This window comes from Haliotis rubra, unplaced genomic scaffold (genome assembly GCF_003918875.1).
Source record: "Haliotis rubra isolate DU_JTF1 unplaced genomic scaffold, ASM391887v1 Scf1014, whole genome shotgun sequence".
NCBI classification, from domain to species: Eukaryota; Metazoa; Mollusca; class Gastropoda; order Lepetellida; family Haliotidae; genus Haliotis; species Haliotis rubra.
Window position 1 is genome coordinate 136,464 of NW_025764909.1, and position 17,968 is coordinate 154,431.

A 17,968-nucleotide genomic window follows, 5' to 3' on the forward strand; every position below is an offset into this window, starting at 1 on the left:
TAATTGATTATATAACGTATATTTTCTGTCTAAGGTTTCACAACTCAGTTCTTTCAACAGTTAAGTTACGTTATCTTATAACCCACACTTTATCAATTGTGTAATGAACATTTAATTGTCATTTTTTACTTTAAATTTTGAACAAAGACTCGACTAAGTCTAAAACGACGCCTTTTCACGCTTGCTTGTCCTATGACGGCAAGCCAATTTCTACTTGCAACGGAGTTTTCGATTGGTTGGCGTTTCCCCTTGACCAATCGTGTGTAAGATTACATGATCCTTGATAAACACATTATAATCAGCAGACAACATTATGGATACACGTGCTATCTGACGGGTGCAAACAAAGTTCATGCGATCGGACTCCTTAAATATCAGACAGTTTGAATCAACAAATTTTCTTTCGTGTTTAAGATCGACCAGGAGGGCTTCTGTGTCAGTGGATAGTTGCCTGTGCTTCTGTGTGCCGTGAGAGGGTGATGCAAAAACACGGCATTTGAGAATCATTCGTTCAATGTCAGCAAACCCATGAAGGGTGCAATTACCGGAACATTTGCCTGCAGACTGAGTCGGTATCTGTTTTTTATTTAGTGCAGGTGGCTAGAAATTAGACTTACTCGGCCGATGTTGCATGGAGAAAGCTGTGGAAATCGCTGGAGAAAACGGGTCTTGTTCTTACGAAATCCCACAGAGCGACCGATGCTTATTGATATGCCGAACATTCTGTTGGGTTAATGAACGACCAAACATTTCTCTGTGTTTATGATGAGAGGTATGTAAGTATTGATTGTTATGATGATGATGTCTATATAACAGCTGAGGGACATATAACATTACCAACAATGACAGTAGAATATCGGATTTTGTTTGCCAATCAATAACTTACAATTAGTCATGATTGGACAACATATTCAACATTTGTGGTGTATAAATACTGAACACAGGCATTTTTGAGCGCACGCACTGGATTGACCTCATTACAGTTACAGTGGAATGATTTGGGATGCACATGATCAGTGCAGTCTGTTCCCAACTTATGTGAAGTCATGCATCTAAAAATAGTCAATATCTATGTAACTTTTGAACCACATTGAATTGTATGTAAAATATCAATGTCAGTTTTGTGACAATAAGGTAAAATCCATCATTGCAATAATGTGTGTATGCGCCATGATTATGACTGATGTCAGTTAATCACTTCACTGCTTACTAGTATTCAGTTCACATACCATATTTCCTCTCATAAGAGCCTGGGTGCTTATTTTTTAACAGAGATCCAGACTTGGTTGGCACTTGCATGACTTATTAGAGACCCGATGCTTTTGTGCTTACCGGGTCTAATTACCGTAATTGTTAGTGAACTACTTTACCCTGGCGCTTATTAGAAGCCTGGCATTTATTAGAGGAAATACAGTATTCATGTAAACACCAGTCTTCAGATACTGAAATGTCTGCAGTGTTATTGACAAGTCAGTAAATGACAAATTTGAAGAGTTACAATTGCTTGGTAAAGGTTAGTTATCTCCCCTTCTGCAGGTATTAGGTAAAGTGGTGAGTTATCACTGAGTAAGCTTTTCTTTACGCAGCAGCCACCTATATCCCAGAAATATAATTATGTCCTGAAATTTTCAATTATGACACATTTTGTCAATCATCAATCATTGTCTGTTCCACATCATTGATCTGTTCCTTGTCCAGTATGTCATATGTACAGTGAGAGTCTGATACCCGGACACATTCGTTTGTGTGTAAATCGTCTGGATTTTTCGTTTTCGTACACCTCAAGGAAAATCCAAAATGTTCATGATCATCAAACTTTATTGTATAGACATTAGGGACCATTCATAATTTAGAGGGGTTGGGGGTGTCTTTTTTTTGGGGAAGAAAGAAAAAATGATGATTTCAAGGGGGGTCACCCATTTTGTTCTGGGGATCAGGGGGGCGGGCAGCAATTTTGTACATAACAAAATGTTTAAAATTATGCTTAGAAACTATGGGAAGGTGGGGGGTCATTGATTTTGTACATGACATGCAGGGGGTTCGCTTATTTTGTACATAAATTTTAGGTGTGGTCATTGACATTGTACATGCTTCTTCATAAAAATTATCATCATCCCCCCTAGCCATAAATTATGAACGGTCCCTTAAAAGCCAGCATCACAACTTTAAGCTGGTGATACATTGTTTTGCTAAATACCCTGAACTCATTCTCGACCACTGATTTTTTGTCCAGTTGTTTTTCTATAACAATTTTGCTGTCCTCGTGACATGTAAGGCGTTAGTAAGCTCCAAACAAGTTGCTTTGATACTTGTGCAAAACAAAAGTAAGTAAACAGAACTGATTAAAAATGTATGCAAACAGTTCAGTAAACCACCATCATGTTTTTGATATGTGTTATTTTACAGAGGTTGAGACTACAATGGGAAGTCGACACAATTCAGGCCCATTGACAGCCCCTGTCCAGGGGAGGAGGATGGCGAAGAGGAGACACCGTTTGAAAGGATCTTACTTTGAACAAGTGAGTATGTAAATAGAAATTATTAGCTGAGTTCGGGTTTGCAGAATGATTTTCAACCATTTTCCATTTGACTTTAATACATGTAGAAACTGCTGTCTCAGTGGTTGGAAATGACAGCCAATAGCTGTTTACTCAAGTAGGCATTGCAAATATGGTACTGGTAGCCAATAGCGGTTGGATCAAGTAGGCAGTGCTTATAGGGTGCTGATAGACAACAGATATTTGATCAAGAGGGCTGATAGCCAATACCTGTTTGATCAAGTAGGCATGGCCTATGGAGTACTGCCGCCATATAGCTGGAATATTGCTGAGTGCGGTGTAAAACTAAACTAAAAAACTATGGAGTAGTGAGAGCCAATAGCTGTTTGATCAAGTAGGCATGGTATTTGGAGTAGTAGTAGCCAATAGCTGTTTGATCAAGTACGCATGGGTATATTGAGTAGTGATAGCCAATAGCTCTTTGATCAAGCAGTCATTGCATATTGGGTACTGATAGCCAATAGCTGTTTGATCAAGTAGGCCGCCGTGATGTTGGTGGAATATTGCTAAAAGCGGCGTAAAACCAAACTCAGTCAGTCAGTCAGTTGATCAAGTAGGCATGGCACAAAAAATACTCAAACTATTTCCTACAAGGTAACTATATTTCATAAATATTGAAACATAATGGGAAATTTATTGGATTGGTTATCGCACAAATAACAGGGTATATTTTTATAAATAAACATTTTTTCGAGTAACATGTATGCACATATAAATTGCCCAACACTGGAAAACATGATAAACTGCATATTTTGCAATGAAAACATAATGTCACCATGAAACAATTAAATTAGAAAAAATGTCCCTGAAAGTCCTGTAATTTGTAAAACAACCATTATTCCTGAATGTTTAGCCATATAGTGATGGAAAATCAGTGTCACATATACATGAACTCCACTGCAACGAATGATGTAACAGAGTGCTACATGTCACTCATTCCATAACACAGATGTGTGTAACGTTTGTGAGCTTATGTGATATGTGACACACTTGGGTATCCATCACATGGACCAAATCAATTAATATTATACAGCTTCGTAAGTATAATGGTGAATAACATGTTTAGCATGGGTTCATTTCTGAATTATTTTTTTTTTCATAAACTGTCCCCCAAAGTGGAAATATTTTGAGTACCCAAAGAAAGATATCTATACTAAAGTGAATAAACTTGCCAACTTGTGATATGTGAGATGGGGCTTAGCTTAATTCCGGTACCAGATTTTGGGTGACAAGGGTATATTCAAGAACTAGTTCTGGTTCCAAATTGCGCGACCGCTAAATATGACTTTGCAAGACTGGATCAAGTGTACATTGTTTGTCACTGGTCTCATGAAGTGGTCTGACCTACTTATGGGCCCTAGTGTCCGTGGTGACCTGTTTGCATCTGATGTATCCCAACTTAGCGACTGTAAATGGAATATTTGCCCATGTGTAGCTGTTACTGTTGCATGTGACCATGGTGACAATGTCTTATGTATTCCAGTACAACACGAGCATCATAGCTGCCTTCAAGTCTGTGCCATCATTTCGCTCCGATCAGTTCAAGGTTCATCGACCGATGATGGGGCAGTGCTGCAGTTGTCTCCCTTCCAGCAAGGTCAGATATAAATGGCCATCTTTTTATGCATCATTTGACTATGTATATATATGATCGGGGCAAACTGTCTGTAAGAAGTATCAACTCAATGAAGGCTGTTTTTATAAACATAACATACATAACAAACATTGCAATAAACCATGATCAACAGTATAATTGAGTGTTAGATTTGACAGGATTCTCTCCAAGTTCAGCATGTTTTGTGAGGAGTGTGGTCAGTTTGGTTACCCTGGTTACACAAGCTGATCAAGTAGTTATGACAATAGTGATGCTTATGTATTTACAGCAGAAGAAAAATAATAATAATAATAATATTTGTTGAACTGTAACGTGCACAATGAATGACTTTTCCAGGCTCATGTGAATGTTGAGCTCTGTTTTCCTCTTACAGAAAGATCTGATTAGTGAGAGAATATGTGAAGAGGGAATCAGGGACATATTTGATGTGAGGACCGAGTTGGGGTAAGTGTGTTCACATCACTGTTGCCATGTAGCATTTGACAGTGGATGAAGCTTAATCAATTTGATATATTCAGTCTGTGATTCAGGCTTAGTCCGTGCCATAAAACGTGTAATTTTCAATAGAATTTATTTGTTATTTTGTGCACTTATTAGTGGTGTTCCGATTGTTTGAAATAATCGAAGATTGGTCGAAGTGACCAAACGACCAAGCAATCAATCACATTTTCTCATAAACGAACACATACGATTTGGGAACCACTGTAATTGAGTTTGAAATACTTGATGATTGAACATATCTAGGACATTCTCAGGGCCTGAAAACATGTTAAATTCTTAGAAAACTCACTTCACTTACTGAAAAGTCATGACTGAATATTTCTTGAAGACGCTGGGAAGTTTATGTTCACGATATATTAGTCATCACTTTAAAGTAGCAAGTTGCATCATTTTACATTAAATGTGAAATTTGCAAATGCAATTTGTTTCAGAGAACCAAATGTTTTTTTATACTTATCTGCAATAACAACCTGAAGAGGAAAATCTAATAATTGAGCCTAACCAATTTTTTTCGATGATTGCTCTTTGGTATTGAACCCATTATCAGTTGTGAGATTTCAACCAATTCCCAACACAAGGACTTACATTAACGGAGGTTACAAGACTAAACAGAATGGTACTAGACTCAAAATGCTGTGGACTAGTGACTAGAGAGTCATAGAGACATAATCTGGCAGTGTTTTGGTCTGTATTGCAAAGCATTCTCACCATGAAAGAAATTCCCGTATTTAAAGATCTGTCTGTTCCACTCAGACACTTTCCCTGTCTTGTCTTGTACAGTACTGTAGCTGTTCAAGACATCTGACTGACCAGTGACTTGCAAGCAGACCCAAGTGGAATTCCGAGTTCACAGTAGAGTTTTGTTTTGTCTGAACATGAATGAGTAGTTAACAAGCTCATTTTCATGTCAGATTTCAGAGATCAAGAACTAGCTTTTACTAGGGCTGTAACAATACATCGAACTATCGATGGATTGCCAGTGTTCACGAATAGCGTCTGACCCTCTGACAAATCCGGCAGATTTGCCAACCCGCCGGCCCCAGTGTCTGACTGTATATTTCACAATGACTTTGACTGAAGTTGTTATATGGGACATGTGACACCTGTTTGCTGTTTAAAAATCTTATGTTTGTTTATAATTTCAGTGCCAATTATAAGAAATGCTAAATCTGAAATTATTACTATTATTATAGGATACTTATATAGCGCACATATCCAGGCAACTAGTGCTTGCTCTAGGAGCTGATCTTATGTGTTTAATTTTATTCTATGGGTCCTGTGAATTTTCAGTGGGTCAGACAGACATCTGAAACTTACAGGACCCAATGTCCTGTTCCTTTGAAACACGATTCGTGAACACTGGATTGCACTTGTTGAGTCTAAGATAGAAATCAATTGATGGTAGAAACAAAACACTATCGATGCATCGATATCGATAGTTTAGTAATCGACTTACATTGATAAATGTGCAGCGCAAAATACAGGAAATACCAGATTCGTTCACTTTGATTTACAGTTATCCGCCCCTGTTATCTGTTAACTGTTTACTTGATCTGGGTTTCAAGTGTCTTGTCAGTTATTAAAAGAGACTGAAACTACTTCAACTTGTTTTCATTTCATACAAAACTATACATTGATTTGGGAAATGACTTCAAAGGAGACAATTCAAGGAAATAGTACTGCAATAGTTGGTTGCAATAGACTATTGCTATTGCAATTGTTGTTTCCCCCACAATAATAACCCCTAGTCTTTACTGTTGAAGTTGTACTGCTTCTGTAAAGACGGATGTCTATGTTGTGTTGGAGAAGACAATATTTGTTTGTATAACCATGGTAACAGTCAGAAACATGCTTGCTACATAATGTGATACATGTGATATGTTCTGCAGGTCGTGTGGATACTTTGCCAGAACTATGCCATACCTAGCCTATGCATTGAGACGAGTGAGTCAGGGAACGTTTCCTGATGTGTCCATAGCGGTACTTAACAACAAGAGGTGAGTACCTTAATGATTTGTGTCTTTATTTGCTGTTAGATGCTTCACTCTGCAACATTCCAGCCACACTGTGGCACTTAAATAATAAACAGGGATAAGAATTTTCCTTGGATCCACGGAATTCCACAGATTTGATCGCGCTGGGGTCATTCCTGGAGAAAGACCCCGACTCATTTTCCTTTTTTTGTTCACTCATACCCTTCCTCATCCCTGAATCAAGTCTTGACCAGACAATGCAGTGATTGATGTTGTGATGCTGTCCAAATGAGTTCAGCTGTGACTGTTCCCTCACATGGGGTAAAATATCTGTGACTTTGATCAGGAGATATTTAACATGACCCTGGATTACTTCCTTTTGAAAAAATATCTTAGGTTTAAACATGTGGTGGAAACTATTGAATATTAATAAATGACAGTATTATAACTTCCTTAGAAGATTCACAAATTTAATAAATTTATCCAGTGTTCGACAGTCTGATTGAAAGCACCCAGGTTTATTTTAACAGGGTTAGACAGGGTCATTTCCAGTTAGTCTGATATTCAGTTGGACTAGTGGCTTATGTAAGATAAGTAAATTTGATATAAACGATGCAGTCACTCTAAATTCTAACTATTCTTGAACATATGATTAGTGACCATGTCTATCCTTGTAAAGGTTGAAGATCTATTAGGTCAAATTCCAATAACAACATCAAAATCTAAAGGATGCAAGGACTACTTGAGGGTAAAACACTGCTGTTGTTCCCAGCCGCAACACGGAACTTGGGACTATGTAATCAGCAGCGTCCTTACGTCTGTACATACATCCTGATCCTTGTTAATGTGATATCTCATGAACTGTTGTACCCAATGTCTTCAAATTTGGTGACAGCCTACATTGGTTGATTACGCAGACACCAGTCGATTTGGGTGACCTTGACCTTGACCTTATTTTCAAGGTCACCACAACACTTTGACCACTTTTCAAATTCTTGTTAATGTGATATCTTATACACTGTTGTACCCAATGTCTTCAAATTTGATGTCAGGAATTAACATTATGGGTATCTTCAGGGTAGGAGTGGGTGGTGTATCCGGGTAGAAACTTTGGACCCGTCCCAGCCCTAACACATACTGATACTGACAGTGGATATGTGCATCTGCATCTATACATTCAAATCTGCTACATTCCTGAAATATCTTCAGAGTTGGGAGAAGATTCTGAGAACTGACCATTACTAAAAACTACATATCACACAAAAGGTAATATTCTATGTAACCAAAAGATAAAAACCGGTAAATATACCATGCAAAAAAAGTAGAGGATATTCCATTTTGCGAGCATACCACTAGCCAATGCCAATGCATATGAGAAAAAGTTATATATATATCCATACAGATGAAACATTTCTAAAGGAATGGAATACATTGTCACATTTTCCCTTAATTTCTCTTCATCATCTGTTTCCTCCTTGGCTTCATCAATTGCATTTTATCAATCTTGTAAATCCAATATCCCCTACTTTTTTTGAATGGTATATGTTATATTTCATTCTTCTTTAGCGACGAGGGGGGGACATTGCCATGTTTGTGGTAAACACTTGTTATTTTGATACTAGTCTGAAATCTACATGGTGACTTTTCTGTTTTGATTCACTTTGAGTAAAATTTCTAGGTGTGCAAATGAACTAATGCAAGGGGCACACAGTATGATTTACTATCATTTAGACACATAGTATTCCCGAGATTCCATATAACATAGGCCCCAGCATCCTGTGGGTTTGTGAGACGCACTTGGTTAATTGGGTGGTCAGGATTGCAAACACGGCTGATTTGGGGTCTTCCTACACAGACGGAATGGAACGTTCAGCTGAAAAATATCAGTTGCTGATTCGTCTTGTTCAGATTTGATTATTTACAGAAACTCAAATATTGCAGAGTGTAGCCATAATAACACACAAAACAGATAGATATACGGGAGAGGTCTCTTGCTTGGTTACTGAATGGGGCTCCCGTCCTCAATTATCTAGTGTCTCATATAGTAGGGTGAAACGGTATACTCTTGCCATGGTATGGTACGTATTGAGGTACAACGCCTTCAGTTTGGTCTGTTTCAGGTTGGTATATGATTATGAAATATATGTATGATCATAATGCCAAAAATTGACATGAGCCAAACCTTACACTGTTTAATAACATGGAAAAAAAATAACCATTATTTTGAACGAACAAAACTGTCATTTTATGACTAGATAGAAATGATGGTACCAAAACTGAAAATACCCCATTTTTGGATAATTACGGTATACTGAACCCGAAGGCAAAATACTGCGGTTCTGCTAATACCATGGTATACCGTTTCACCCCTATTACATAGTCATTCTATTGTAATATTTGCTTTCATAGGTTTGTTTTGGATGTGAAGTAGCAACCTCCCTTTCTCAAATCATTACAGTGCTGAAAATAGGACTGCCTGGCTACCTTGAGTCATGGTGTTGGATCTTGTCACTGTCTAAATATTCATTTCTTTATATTATGTTCTGACTAGGACTTCTTGACTTTCATATGTATTTTCCGACACTGCTCTTGATTGGCACAGATGTTTTCAAGTAGGGCCCGGAATAATTGATTGAAGGACTATCAAAAGCTCTGTTTGATTTGATTTAGGCTTTAGAGGAAGTATTGCTTGTGAATGGATACTGGATATTTTTCAAAATAAATTGTGAAAATATATTACAATGGATTATTGGATTGAGGGCGCTCGCAATTCTCAAAACATGTGTTTTCTATTTGACAGCATGAAAAATAATTAGGTTATTATGATCTATTTTAAGTTACATGAAATACTCAAAGTGAATTGAAATCTTCCTGTTGTTACACAGACAGCTGTGTTAGCGTGACCATGTGTTGAAGGAATGTCCCACAGTTATTCCATCATGTTGAAGTGTTGTGATGGTCAATTTGCCGTCCCCACCAGCTAGGGGAAGGACGCCCAACTGGTTGACGTGACCTTGCTATGACAATGACGTCAAAACATATCTCCATTAACACTGGTGCAACAGCTGTGAAATATTCATTTGCATGGGTTGGAATATCACTTTGAAAGAACATAAAGCATTTTTCTGTGAAAACGGTAAACAAATATATAGACATGGCATTATTGTGATTTTATCAGTTATTGATAGGGCAAAGTCTTGAATATTTTGATTTTGAAAGAATCTTCAGGACACTTGACTGTCAGTCATCCTAATATTTGAACTGCTCTGATTCTGTAGCCTTGGCTCAAATGGCAAAGTCTGAACCTCATAGGAGGTGGTTATTTTGAAAGATATAGTACAGGACACATGACTATCAGTCATCTGGTTATAATATTTGAACTGCTCTGATTCTGAAGCCTTGGCTCAAATGGCAGAGTTTCTGAACCTCACAGGAGGTGGTTATAACTGTACATACAGATATAGTACTGGTTATAACTACACATACAGCTATAGTACTGGTTATAACTACATACAGCTATGGTACTGGTTATATACACATACAGCTATGGTACTGGTTATAACTACACATACAGCTATGGTACTGGTTATAACTACATGTACATACAGCTATGGTACTGTACTGGTTATAACTACATACAGCTATAGTACTGGTTATAACTACATACAGATATAGTACAGGTTATATCTCATACAGCTATAGTACTGGTTATAACTGTACATACAGCTATAGTACTGGTTATAACTGTATATACAGCTATAGTACTGGTTATAACTCATACAGCTATAGTACTGGTTATAACTCTACATACAGATATAGTACAGGTTATAACTACATACAGCTATAGTACTGGTTATATCTCATACAGCTATAGTACTGGTTATAACTACATACAGCTATGGTACTGGTTATAGCTGCATACAGCTATAGTACTGGTTATAACTACACATACAGCTATAGTACTGGTTATAACTGCATACAGCTATGGTACTGGTTATAACTGTACATACAGATATAGTACAGGTTATAACTGCACATACAGCTATAGTACTGGTTATAACTCATACAGCTATAGTACTGGTTATAACTACATACAGATATAGTACAGGTTATAACTGTACATACAGCTATAATACTGGTTATATCTCATACAGCTATAGTACTGGTTATAACTACATACAGCTATAGTACTGGTTATAACTACACATACAGCTATAGTACTGGTTATAACTACATACAGCTATAGTACTGGTTATAACTACATACAGCTATAGTACTGGTTATAACTACATACAGCTATAGTACTGGTTATAACTACACATACAGCTATAGTACTGGTTATAACTACATACAGCTATAGTACTGGTTATAACTACATACAGCTATAGTACTGGTTATAACTACACATACAGCTATAGTACTGGTTATAACTACACATACAGCTATAGGTACTGGTTATAATTACATACAGATATAGTACTGGTTATAACTACATACAGCTATAGTACTGGTTATAACTACACATACAGCTATAGTACTGGTTATAACTACATACAGCTATGGTACTGGTTATAACTGTACATACAGATATAGTACAGGTTATAACTGCACATACAGATATAGTACAGGTTATAACTGTACATACAGATATAGTACTGGTTATATCTCATACAGCTATGGTACTGGTTATAACTGTACATACAGATATAGTACAGGTTATAACTACATACAGCTATAGTACTGGTTATATCTCACACAGCTATAGTACTGGTTATAACTGTACATACCGATATAGTACTGGTTATAGCTGCATACAGCTATGGTACTGGTTATAGCTGCATACAGCTATAGTACTGGTTATAACTACATACAGCTACAGTACTGGTTATAACTACACATACAGCTATGGTACTGGTTATAACTGCACATACATATATAGTATAGGTTATATCTCATACAGCTACAGTACTGGTTATAGCTGCATACAGCTATGGTACTGGTTATAACTACACATACAGCTATAGTACTGGTTATAACTACATACAGCTATAGTACTGGTTATAACTACATACATAGATGGTACAGGTTATATCATACAGCTATAGTACTGGTTATAACACATACAGCTATAGTACTGGTTATAACTACATACAGCTATACAGTACTGGTTATAACTGCACATACAGCTATAGTACTGGTTATAACTGCACATACAGCTATAGTACTGGTTATAACTGCACATACAGCTATAGTACTGGTTATAACTCACATACAGCTATAGTACTGGTTATAACTACATACAGCTATAGTACTGGTTATGGTTATAGTAACTGGTTATAACTACATACAGCTACAGTACTTGTTATAACTACACATACAGATACAGTACTGGTTATAACTACACATACAGCTATAGTACTGGTTATAACTGCACATACAGCTATAGTACTGGTTATAACTGCACATACAGCTATAGTACTGGTTATAACTCACATACAGCTATAGTACTGGTTATAACTACATACAGCTATAGTACTGGTTATAACTGCACATACAGCTATAGTACTGGTTATAACTACATACAGCTATAGTACTGGTTATAACTGTACATACAGCTACAGTACTGTTATAACTGCATACAACTATGGTACTGATTATAACTACATACAGCTATAGTACTGGTTATAACTGCATGCAGCTACAGTACTGGTTATAACTGCATGCAGCTACAGTACTGGTTATAACTACATACAGCTATAGTGCTGGTTATAACTGCATACAGCTATAGTACTGGTTATAACTACATACAGCTATAGTACTGGTTATAACTGCATACATCTATAGTACTGGCTATAACTGCATACAGCTGTAGTACTGGTTATAACTCATATACGGCTATAGTACTGAATGCCATTTCATTCATCATGTTAATCGTAATGGAAATTTTCATGTGAAGTTGTGTAATGCAGCTGTGGAGCAACTGCTTTGTGTGAGAGTCATTTCCTGTCCAAGCCACACATTGCTGACAACATACGGGCTGAATTGCTTTTAATTGTGACAGAAACCCATAAACCACAGACCAAAGAAAGGTGTTCACGGAGAACATTAAAATCAATGGTGTTTGTATGGGCAGCCTTCCCTGGCAGCCCTGCGTGACAATGTGTTGAAGTGGGTCAGTGACGGCTGACTGCATCATCATCATGATAGTATTACATGTTGTAAACAGCCTTACTATTGCTGCCATGTTGTGTGGAAACTGAATCTTAATGCAGGTCGTGTACTGGAGGTGGTAGTGTAAGACAGCTGGGTATTTCATGTATTAACCATAAAGACTTGCTACAACTACCGTATTTACTGTATAAAGTGCCCTGCTCCATAAGTAACCCCTGACCAAAGTCTAGACGAATCAGTAAGGCCAGACCAATTTTATTTCTTGTTTTACGGGTCTGCCGGTCATATTTTTTCAAGAATAAGAAAAAAATAGAATAATAATTTTCCCCGCTCAAAAAAATAAAATCCTGAATATTTGTCAAACATGCAAATTTACAAGAAAAGTTGTTTTTGATTGTGTTTTTCCCGATATACACTTAATAAATTGCCAAAAGTAAAATACTTTAGTATTTATATATATTTTTTTTCCCTCCTGCCTTTAAGTTTTCTGAGGACAAAAATACATAAAACAACAACTATAATTGGTCTGGCCTAAGTAATCTTTATAAGAACCCGCCACTAGTGAAAGACAGTGAACACTTCAAAACATATTTATTGTGTATATTACAGATTTGTTTAAAGACAACAGCAGGGTAGGGGGTATATAACTGCAGAAGCCATATCAGTATATGGCCTCTGATAATTGCTTAAAAAGACCTTACCAATCAGTTATAGTTACATTGGTGTTTGAACTAATTTTGTTCACTACCGCTCAATTTTTTACAATGGATTTTTGTTTATATATATATTGTCCCCAGGGATCGTGCTTAATTTGCCAAGGCATAGTAAATATTAAAATTGCACAAGTTAAATATTTTCATTGTGGTGGCACTGAGCCTAAAATTATGCAAATATTATTCACCTTGATTCATTTAATGAAAAATGTGATTATTTTGAACAACTCAAATCATTCAACTCACATATTTAGTGTCCATCTTGCTATTTATCAGTGTTACTCAATCGGCTATTTTTAAAGCCCAAGCTCATCACCATGATCACAGAAAGTCCCATTTTGGATAGCATAGTTTCTGGGTTGGCAGTAGATAATATCTGTTAAACCATGTGAGTGTCACAGATGAGAACTATGTTGAGCTTTTTCCTGTGTTGCGAAAACACTCAAGATGATCAAGTCAAACTTAAACTGAAGTCTTTTAGACAAAAGCAATCCCCACCCAAATGAAAGCCACATGCATGCTGTATTCCTCAATAACAAGTAACTGCTCTAAGGGGTGAACTCAGGGAAAGGAACAGCCAGTCAGTGGCGTTCCAGCTCCAATCAATGACTAAAACAACAGAGGGACTCTAAAAGTATGAGAATCTGTACTTTACTGAGAAAATGTAATCCCAAATATAACATATGTTGCATTGAACCACTCTCCAATAGTCCTTGTGTATTCATGATAGAGGCTTTGTGGGACCGGGCCTGGGGCAATGATGTCTGGCGTGTGTTGAAAGGGAATTGCTTTTGGACATGTTCAGGTCAGAGAGGGTGTGGCAATGATGTCTGGCGTGTGTTGAAAGGGAATTGCTTTTGGACATGTTCAGGTCAGAGAGGGTGTTGCAATGACTGCAAATAGCAGTTCTGAACTAGCTGATGGAATGTTATGTGAAAAAAATAGTCATTGTAAATGAAACCATTTGTATCATTCCACTCAACCTCTACTATTCTGTTAGAATCTGCATGGAATAAGACATTGAGACTCTGTTTTGACATTCTGCTGTTCTCATTGATATCATCTTGTTGAATACATTTCTGGGGAAATGAACACTGGAGTTGTCCAGGGTAACAGTGTCCTCCAGGGTTTTACTGCAATTGTTTGAAACAAAAACATGACATGTTGCAGGGGCGGTGGGGTAGCCTAGTGGTTAAAGCATTGGCTTGTCACGCTGAAGACCTGGGTTCAATTCCCCACATGGGTACAATGTGTGAAGCCCATTTCTGTTGCCGTGATATTGCTGGAATATTGCTAAAAGCGGCGTAAAACCATACTCACCCACTCACTCACTCGTGTTTGCCACCAAAGCACCACCTTGTTCATACCTTAGACCCCTGACAATTGTAAGTCACAGTGTTTAATTATTGCTACAATGACTTCTTACTGAATAGTGTAGGTTGTGTTACAGTCACGATGATGTTTCACTGCAGTATCCTGATGCTCCATGAGGAAGTACATGATTGTCATGTTTATGTCATCCCTCTATTGTGGTACATATACATTATATTTCATACTGACCCATGACCTTCATTAACCCATGCTCGTTGAAAGAGGCCACTAACAAGATTGGGTGGTCATCTTATCCCAGTGCACAAATTGGTTCTCATGCTTTTGGTCACTGGATCGTCTGGTCCAAACTAGATTATTTACAGACCACCGCCATACAGCTGGAATATTACTGGAGAGTGGCATTAAACAAAAACAAACATGTCATACGGTAGCAGGATACAAATCATATCGCACCCATAGTATCAAGACCCCAACATACTATTACACCTGTAATAAACATACATAAAGGTGTATATGTACAGAGCTTCAGATGAACTAATTAGTTACAGAAGGAAATGCACAGAGTAATTCATTATTTACCAAAACACTTTTTCACTCATTGGAATCGTTATGTAAGGAGGTAGTGGGTATAAAAATGATCAAAATGGTGGATCACTGGATTAAAAATATATTGAATACCTGAAGAAAACTAAGAATGTGCAATATGAAAGATATTTGAAATACCCCAAAACCCATTGACTCAAAAGCAGTATATGCAGCTGGGTTTGTCTTTTTGAAAAGTTGTCTGAGTATTTCTCCAGGTGTGTTCTGTTGTTTGTTTTCAGGGTGATGGAAGCTGTGCAGCTGACCCTTCAAGAGGCACAGGCGGGAACATGCCGGTATGTTACACTCATCTGGTTTAGGTCCTAGTTAAAGCTTGGTGGAGACTTTGGAGCAGAATTTGGCTCTGTAAACCATCCAGTGATTAATATTTGTCTATGCCAGGATACTATGGAATCAGTGTTAAATGTGAGAAAAATAGACTGAGAATGTGTTTATGTTTACCATCGTGTACTACAGGGAAAGGGAAAGTTAGGGAAATCTCCTGAGTAAAACAGATTTTCATATTTGTGTCCTAAGAGTTATTGAATTTTGTTCAAGGAATTGTGAAAATTATAGCAAGCAGTTGAAATATTCTACTGGCTAGTGAACAGTTATCACCGCTAAACAGTTATCACCAATGCATCAATATCACATGTTCACATGTGCGCAGTTCCGGTCAATTACAATTCCGGTATTTTTTCCCAACGGTATTTGACAACAATAAAGGACAGCAAAAGAAAATTCTTCACGGCAAGTAACATCAGAGAAAAATTAAAGATAAAGTTATGAACCCTATAGAGAAAAATTAACTTAGTCGGGGGGGGGGGATGTCCCACGACCTAAATAACAGGTCTGGTCAAGTTCACAAGTAATTAATTGTTTCATTCCCTATCAATCTGCTGTAAAAGAAACACTCAAATAGTCACACAATCAATTATTCGAGGTTACTGTAAGATATTAATATATATTATTTCACGAATAATATGAGAAATTCGGAATGGCGATAATTGTTACAGTTAGTTATGAGAAGACATTTATTTATACTGCCATGATTCCCTCCATTATCTAAAAACATGATCGGCGGCAGTGAACGGGCTGGACAAATCGGTGAATAGTTAATTAAGTATCATAATTAATTCTGTTTCATTAGTTTAACGAACGGCGGAGCAATTTTGTAAATACCGCTAAAATATGGTGATAACTGTTCGTTAGTCAGTATTTGTATACTAAGGCAGTCATGTGATTTTCAGCATTTACAATAATGTGATAAGTATCAGCTTTGTAACGCTTTGTGAGTTTAACTGTACAGACATGACAGCTGCCTCTGTCTTCCCACTAGATTCCCCCAGCAGCAAGAAGAGGCCTCCCCCCACCCTGTCCCGATACCAGCAGTCAGCCAAGAAGATCCTCAGCAAGATGAAGGCTTCCATATCAGCTCATTTGATCAGGTAGGTCAGCTCACTTGGTCAGGTAACAGTCTGCTCATTCGGTCAGATATGTCTCAGAATTGCTTAACCCTTACAGACTTTTGCCTTTCTGAAGTACAGTCAAGTCTCGTTAATCCGAACATTGTCTGTTGCACAGCAAATATGTCGGATTAACAAGGATATCGGATTATCGAATTCTGAGTACAGATCACGTTCATGGTCAAAAACAGGACAATCATGATTCATGTTAAGTGTGTGTGTGTGTGCGTGTGCGTGCGTGCAAGCGTTCGTTCGTCGTTCGCGTTAAGTTCGTTCGTCGATTATCGACTTTAGATCACACGTTTTACAGCTAAACAATATGTACATCTAGATACTTGTGTGTGTGAAAACTGAGAAAGTAGAACTCCAGATCTACATGTCCACTTTGATGCAAACATCAGAATAGAATGCCTATAGATCTAAGAGTAGATGTAGCAAGTATCCAAAAATCTATTTATTTTCAACCTTGTTGGTGAATTCGATGAGAACTGAGCCTTTTGCAAATACAAACTGTTTTCTTGAAGCGAACACATGCGGGGAAGCAGGCATTTTGTTGACAGTCTTGTCAGCCAATCAAACTGCTTGTTTCGATCACATGTTAATATTCTTGAGGAGTATTCATAGTTTTCAAAACCAATTCCTATTTTCATTAAACATTTACGAAATCTTCGTCAATGCTTGTATTTAAACATGGGTCTAAACAACAAAATGACCGAACAGCTGCACCCTCGGCAAGCTATAAATAGACTTGACTTCCTGTTTTACGTCAGTTATACGATGTTCAGCAGATGGCATTTATCTTACCAAACACCTTTATATTCATTTTGAATTGTTTGAAGCATGGGTTTAAATCTTTTTTGTAGCCATCGCTAGATTTTGCTGACTAGAAAAACAGATTTAGAGTGATCTCCCTTCCATCGATTTGCATTCACAAAACATCGGTAATTTCCGTACATCATACGTGATTCAATGTTATTCGAGATAAAGAATTACTACCACTAAGTAACAAATGAGTTGCCATTGATGGCGGGGTACATTGAAATGTTACTCGCTTGTA

The 17,968-nt window shown here is 37.3% G+C and overlaps 1 protein-coding gene across 1 annotated transcript in view; it reads left to right on the top strand.

Moving 5' to 3' along the window:
* Positions 1 to 303: 303 nt before the first annotated feature.
* The window catches only part of LOC124269505 (glycerol-3-phosphate acyltransferase 1, mitochondrial-like), a 32,407-nt gene continuing 14,742 nt past the window's right edge, over positions 304 to 17,968 (top strand). The window contains exons 1-7 of the mRNA XM_046704535.1: positions 304 to 772; positions 2,407 to 2,519; positions 4,042 to 4,155; positions 4,547 to 4,617; positions 6,564 to 6,671; positions 15,688 to 15,741; positions 16,785 to 16,934. Of these exons, the coding sequence (XP_046560491.1) occupies positions 763 to 772; positions 2,407 to 2,519; positions 4,042 to 4,155; positions 4,547 to 4,617; positions 6,564 to 6,671; positions 15,688 to 15,741; positions 16,785 to 16,934 (620 nt within the window). The 5' untranslated portion in view covers positions 304 to 762. The remainder of the gene's footprint in view (positions 773 to 2,406; positions 2,520 to 4,041; positions 4,156 to 4,546; positions 4,618 to 6,563; positions 6,672 to 15,687; positions 15,742 to 16,784; positions 16,935 to 17,968) is intronic.